The 6,312-nt window shown below is 50.8% G+C and overlaps 1 protein-coding gene across 1 annotated transcript in view; it reads right to left on the bottom strand.

The window, feature by feature from the left end:
• Positions 1-1,329: 1,329 nt before the first annotated feature.
• Positions 1,330-6,312, bottom strand: part of LHX6 (LIM homeobox 6) — a 29,242-nt gene continuing 24,259 nt past the window's right edge. The window contains exons 6-9 of the mRNA XM_084821375.1: positions 6,177-6,272; positions 4,109-4,283; positions 2,944-3,047; positions 1,330-1,350 (exon numbers count right to left, since the gene is read on the bottom strand). Coding sequence (XP_084677501.1) covers positions 1,330-1,350; positions 2,944-3,047; positions 4,109-4,283; positions 6,177-6,272 — 396 coding nt within the window. The remainder of the gene's footprint in view (positions 1,351-2,943; positions 3,048-4,108; positions 4,284-6,176; positions 6,273-6,312) is intronic.

Here is a 6,312-nt window from a genome sequence, read left to right as displayed (position 1 = left end):
AAGAAATCACTGGCGTAATCAGTTCCAGCAGGGAGGGGCTTACATAACTGCTCATGGCCTTGTCCCCTGGTAAAGGCTATGGCACTGCACAGGGTTTTGGGGGCGGGGGAATCGCCCATTCAGGGCTGAGAATTGGGTCCAAGGGAACAGTATGTAAGGGCTTTTCTAACAAGAGAGCCAGTCCGCCTGCCAGTTAATCAAACAGCCACCTATTTGTAGCGGGGCAAAGCTTGAGGCCTCGGAGAGTTGCTACCAAGCAGAGGAGACAATACTGTGTACATCACAGATCTGATGCAGTAGCTCTGCATAGCAAAATCTCTTCCTGAGAGCACCGAACACTATCTGTAAAGAGAGAGAGAGAGAGAGAGAGACCTCCAATTGAAATTCCAGTTTTGCCAACAGTCTCTGCAGTGTTGTAAAAATCCCAGGCACCCGATCACCCCCAGCCAGCTCCTTAAAAAGTTGGACACCAAGGAATATCTAAATATTTTCTCAGCTCTGTGCAGGGCCTTGGGCCCGAATGATTGGATTCTGGCACCTTGGAGTTAGAAATATTTTTTTAACTTCCCCCGCCCCCTGGGCAGTTGGGTAGAAGTGTATGTGATGGTCTGCAAACAGCCTAGAATGGATCCTTCCCATACAGACCGCTGGTGTTTGGTTTCAGAACTGCAAATTCCTGCCTGTCAAAGGAGTCGAGGGATGTTTCTTACAGGGAGAGTCAAAGACCCAATAGTTTAAAAAAAAAAATTGAAAGATACAGGTTCCTAGTCCCCGCTGGCGACACTCTGTTGAACGGAGAAAGGATTTAGCCTCCAGGTCTCTATTTAAAGGCTGGACAGACTTGTCAGTAGACTTGATTCTTAGAGAGGTTTAAGAGCAATGGCGACCAACACGTAAGAAGGAACACTTTAGCCCAAGTGGCTCAGTTTCTTTTTCCAATATGGTGAAGTGGTAGTAGATGGACACATCCACAGTTGGCCATCGACCTTCGCTCTTCCTTTCGTTCTGGGAGCGGGTCTCCTTGCTTGCATCGGCTGGTTGGAGAGGGCGCTGCCCTGGAATCCGCTGCCCTGGAATCGTCGCCAGCCAACAAGTCCCAAGCAGGAGGGACAGCAGAAGAACACAGCCAGGTGCTCAACAGATGATGGTGGCGGTGGTCGTGCCGGAGATGGGTTGAGAGCCAGATGCCAGATTGGTCAAAGGGACTGAGAATGCCGCGGGCGGGTTCCCGCAGCTTGGCGGCCCACGGTTGCCATGGGTCCAGTGACAGATGACTGAGCAGCAGGGCCGCTGCAAGCATCCCTCGGAGATTAGGAAGCGCATAAGCAGTCAGTACTGGAACAGGATGACCTGTTGGGAAAACCGTACAGAGGGACTCAGCGATGGAGAGAGACAAATCCAGCAATATACAAATGTCGCTAGGAGCTGGCTGGGGATTGTGGCTGCCCATGGGAAAGGAATAATGTCACAAAGGGGAGAGGGAGAAAGGAGGCCCCGCCTATCCTCCCCTTCCCAGGATACAGATCAGTGCCTTTTTCGGCAGGAGGGGGTCTCTTCCTGTCCCGAGTCCCTCGGGCCTCACCTACTCCTCAGTCTGAGCCTTCTGGGAGGCAGCTGCTCCTGTCCTCCACCTCCTCCTGAGGAGGCAAATGCAGTGCCACACTGCATAGGACTGGGGGCTCTGAGGTACTCAAGGCGCAGGCTAGATGGCCAGCGTTCAGGAGAGGCTCCCAGGGCCAGCCGTGCCTCTCCAAAGGAAGAGCGGGCTCTGCTGCTTGCTGTCCATCCCTTTGCTAGACAGGTAGCTGGTTAATAGCCAAGGATTGGAGCTAATGGCCGTGGGAGTCTGAGAGTTCTGAACAAGGGTGGGGGAGGCAACACCCCTCCAGAGAGGCGGGAGAAGAGTTTGAAAAGGAGAGAGAGAGCGGTGAGATGGTTGAAGGCTCGGTGGAGAGTGGGAAAGTTTCTCTCCCTGGAGATCTAATGTAGGGCGGAGAGATTCCGCTATTGGGTGGTATAGAAATGTAATTAATAAATAAATTGCTGCCTTGTAGGAGTGCCTGCTGTTTGCCTCCACTTACGCTCTGCGTGTATACTTGCAAATAAAGCAAATATTACAAAGGTGCCGTAAGTCTCCAGCATGCTCTCCCCCAAAAGAAGCCAATCCCTGGGTAACACTGTTCAGGGCCTCCTCGCCTCTAGGGGCAGTGGGAAGCACAAAGCAGTCTGGCACATACAGCGTGAGACCTTTGGGCCATCTAGCCCCCCACTACTGGTTCCTCTGACTGGCGGCTGCTCTGCCAAGGTCTCGGGATCTTGCCCCACCTTGCTGCCTGATAGGCTTTGGCCGGAGATGTTGAGGATTAAACCAGGGGTCATCTGCATGAAAGCAGGTGCCCTAGCACTGAGCAATGAAGCTACTTTGTACTGAGACCCCACAGGTTCTGTGCAAGAGAGGGAATCACCCCCAAAGTGGGAAGGGCAAAGGTTTAACTGGGCCAGACCACAATCTACTGAACTGATGCTAAACTGGGGATTTTCCTCCTACTTTAGCCCTGTGTTTGATTCTGTATGTCTCCCAAACGCCAACAGTTTTGACACAAGTTCATACATTCACCCAATGAACCACACGGAAATCCTCCACCATCACCACCTCCGCAAGATGGCAGAACAACCAGGAATGGTGTCATCTGGCCCAGGAAAGTTTGTATTAAGCTCCTAGCCAATCAGGGAGCCAGGCAGGGCCTGTGATAGCTGGATGAAACGGAGGGAGGTGGGAAGGAGCTACACCTCCTCAGGCCAGAATAGGTGAAGCTTTTGCTTCTAGACCCCAAAGCATCAGGTTCAGGTCTCATGGGGGACGTGTTGTGGAACTGGGAGGGAGGGGGACATCTGAAGCTGTGGAAGCATTAGCAGTTATTGCCCAAGCAAAGGAGCCTTTACCTTCTCTCCCCTACTCGATAGGGGTCCTTCCATGTCGGCTTTGAGGTGCACAGGAGGGGCGGCGTAGGGGAGGCGGCAGTGCATTTGTCCACACTGGACCTGACCTGTGAATGAGAAGGCAGCTTCGGGCCTTATTCTTGTGTGCCAGAGATGGACACACCATCACCACTGTGCCATTCAACAGGAAAGCACCCCCACGGCTGCACATTATACACTGAACCAGAAAGGCAGCTGGGTGGACAATGGAGAGCCACAACGTGTAAGAAAGATACACTTACGGATCCTTTTGAAAAGGAAAAAACAAACCTCTGGCAAGGGTTTGTTGTTTACAGACAATTAGCACCTGTCCACCCTCCTCCTCCTCCTCCTCCTCCACCACCACCCCGTTCTCTACAGGAAGCAAAAGACTTGCTCACCAGATAGGGCCACACCTGCCAAAGTGAGCCGTTACCAGTGGTCCTCATCCCCTCCCATTCCCATTGCCTCTCCAGCTTGTTCCGCTGCATGCGCTGGTGACTGGTGCTCCGGTCCCCACCGCCATATTTCCACACCATACTGCAGATGTGCAGTACCCAAAGGAAACACGATGTCCCCATCACAGCGGCCATAAGCAGCAGATATTTAAAGGCAGGGGCAGAGACAATCTGTCGGATCACACCATAGCTTAACTGCACGATGGTGAAGTAGGATTTCAGATCCCAGAGGAGGACAGCGCATGCGCTATTGAGCCGCAACAAGGGAACATTTTTCTCTTTGGCAAAGGTGCCCTGCTCCAGCTTTCACAGGACTCCCATCTCCTTTTCACAGGGTCAATTCTTTTCTTTCCCCGAGTGGCCCCTGGTCACTCACCGGCTTCCAGCATGACTGTGCCACTTACTGCCGTATCCTGTGTACTTTTATTCAGAAGTAAGCCTCACTGCGTTCAGTGGGGCTCACTGCCTAGGACGCGTGTTTAGAACTGCAGCCGTAGCACCTGAAATGCTTCACTTACGTTATCTTGTTATCATGGGGTGTTATCCCCACAAGGCAGATCAGAGAACTGGGGCTCAGCAAGCGAGAGGGCAGATTGCCTAGATGTTCACACAGAGGTGAGGTGAGGACCCAGTTCCTACCACAGTTTCTCAGCCGCTGCGCTGTGGCTTTCCGCACGCACGTCAACACTTACTTTCTATGTAGCTGTGCAGCGTCACCATCCTGGCCCTCTCAGGACTGCTGAAGGGGGAATAGTGGATGTCGTCGGGCAACACCGAAGGGATGCGGGACTGGGAACCTCCCGATGGCGGCACCGCATGTTGGGGTGTGTGCTTTTTATGTCGCGCTCTGCAGTTCTGAAACCAAACCTAGCATGCAAAATCCCCCCAAAAAAAACATTTTAGAGGGGAATTGCAATAAAAATGTTGCGATCTTGTTTTACTGATTATATGTAAACTGCTCTGGTAACCTCTTTGGCTGAGGAACAGGATAAAAATACTTGAAATAAATAAGTACTTGGAAGCTGCCTTATCCCAAACAGACTCTTAGTCCATCTAGCCTGGTATTGTCAACACTGACTGGCAGCAGCGGCTTGCCAGGGTTTCAGGCAGACATTTTTCCAGCCCTACGTGGAAATGCCAGAGGTTGAACATGGAATCTTTTGTATGCAAAGTATGTGCTCTGCCATGGAGCTACTGTCCTTCACCTAGAAATAAAGTAAGATTCCAGTCCTCATGATTCTAAATAAAGGGTTGAATTTAATAGGAACATAGGAAGCTACCTTATACTGAGTCAGACCATTTGTCCATCTAGCTCAGTATTGACTGGCAGCAACTCTCCAGGGTTTCAGACAGGAATTTTTCCAGCCTTACCTGGCAGTGCCAGGGATCAAACCTGGGACCTTCCACAAGCACAGCAGGGGCTCTACCACTGAGCCACAGCCTCTCCCTCTGTTTAGCACCCACAGTGAAGTAGGTCAATGGTAGGCAACCTGGTGCCCTGCAGATGTTTTGGACTATGACTCCCATGAGCCCCACCCAGCATGGCCAATGATCAGAGGTTTATGGGAGTTGTAGCTCAAAACATCTGCAGGCCACCAGGTTGCCTGCCAATGAATTTGGTGCTGCACAAAAAGGAGAAGTGACGTGATCCCTACCTAAAGGATACCCCAGACCTTCCTTCAACAGACAAGACAGGGATGTGGGAATCAGTCAAGGATGGACAACAAATAAGGTATTTCAGACAGGAGACTCAGATGACAGCAAAGCTACAGGAGAAGATAGGCTAGCCAGCCCAAGTCATCTCTTTTTCTGAAATATTTGGGGAAAGATGGGCTAAGGGGGCTGGACATTCAAATGTCAATCCAGCCAAAGCAAGGGTGCGATACTGAAGATACACCTCGAGTCAATCAATCATCCTCTTAAAAATTATAATCTTCTAAGAACTCAGTATCTCAGTACCCACCTCCCCTTCATTCTTGTCTTGACTGTCAAGTTAATTGTCCCGTGGAGTTGCCATTCTACTGTGAGCCCACCCATCCACCAACACCCTCCACCCAAGCCAATTCCAAGTTGAGCGAAAGCCCTCCCAGAACTGCACCATTCCAACTCTAGGTGGGGAGCTCCCCTATTTGAATGCCCCCCCATTTAAACACACACACACACACAGCACTTGGAAAGCTAGCTCATTAGGGGGAACATTTCCTCTTTCACAATAGCTTTCTATGTGCAACTGATTTGGGCCATAGGGAAGCATTAAAGGGTTTGGCCCTTAAAGAAGCCTTAAAATAATGTAAAATACATTTTAACTAAATGTATTAAAATATTTCACAGTTCTGGGACTGATTAAGAAAGCACCCCTGAACATTTGAATCAGCTCTTATGGAAACTTCACATCCTAGCTTCCTTGCCATTGTTTCTATTTCTTCCAACAATCCCTCATGCTCTATTTGGGTTCTTGCTTGAAAACTCTCAGCCAGACTGCCCTTTTACTTCCCTCACAGCAAGTAGACTGTTGGGCAGCATCCTGTGATTGTCACCTCCATATATAGAACACTGATGAACATCCCACAACACATAACAACAACAAAAAGGATCGAGATCTTCATGGTGCCCTGTTGCAAGTTTCCTGGGGCATCTCTCGGGCTGCTCTCAGAGACCAGGGAGCTGTGCTAGATGGATCTCTTGGTCTTATCCAGCTGGACAGGTCTGATGGCACAGGGCACATCCTTCGGGCTGCCAGCGTTGCACTCAAGGCCTCACCTGAATAACTCTCCTGCTGAGGCCCGTCATGTCTGCCAGCTTCTGAAGGGTCTGCGCATCTGGGTTGTTATCCTGAGCAAACTGTGCTTGCATGACCTAGGGGGAGGGTGATAGGCAGAGTAATCCGGGCACATCG

This window comes from Heloderma suspectum, chromosome 14, assembly GCF_057233095.1.
Source record: "Heloderma suspectum isolate Gila_16-S chromosome 14, 16-S_ref, whole genome shotgun sequence".
Classification (NCBI taxonomy): Eukaryota; Metazoa; Chordata; class Lepidosauria; order Squamata; family Helodermatidae; genus Heloderma; species Heloderma suspectum.
Note: the sequence above shows the minus strand (reverse complement) of the source record. Positions and strands in the feature narration are given on the sequence as shown.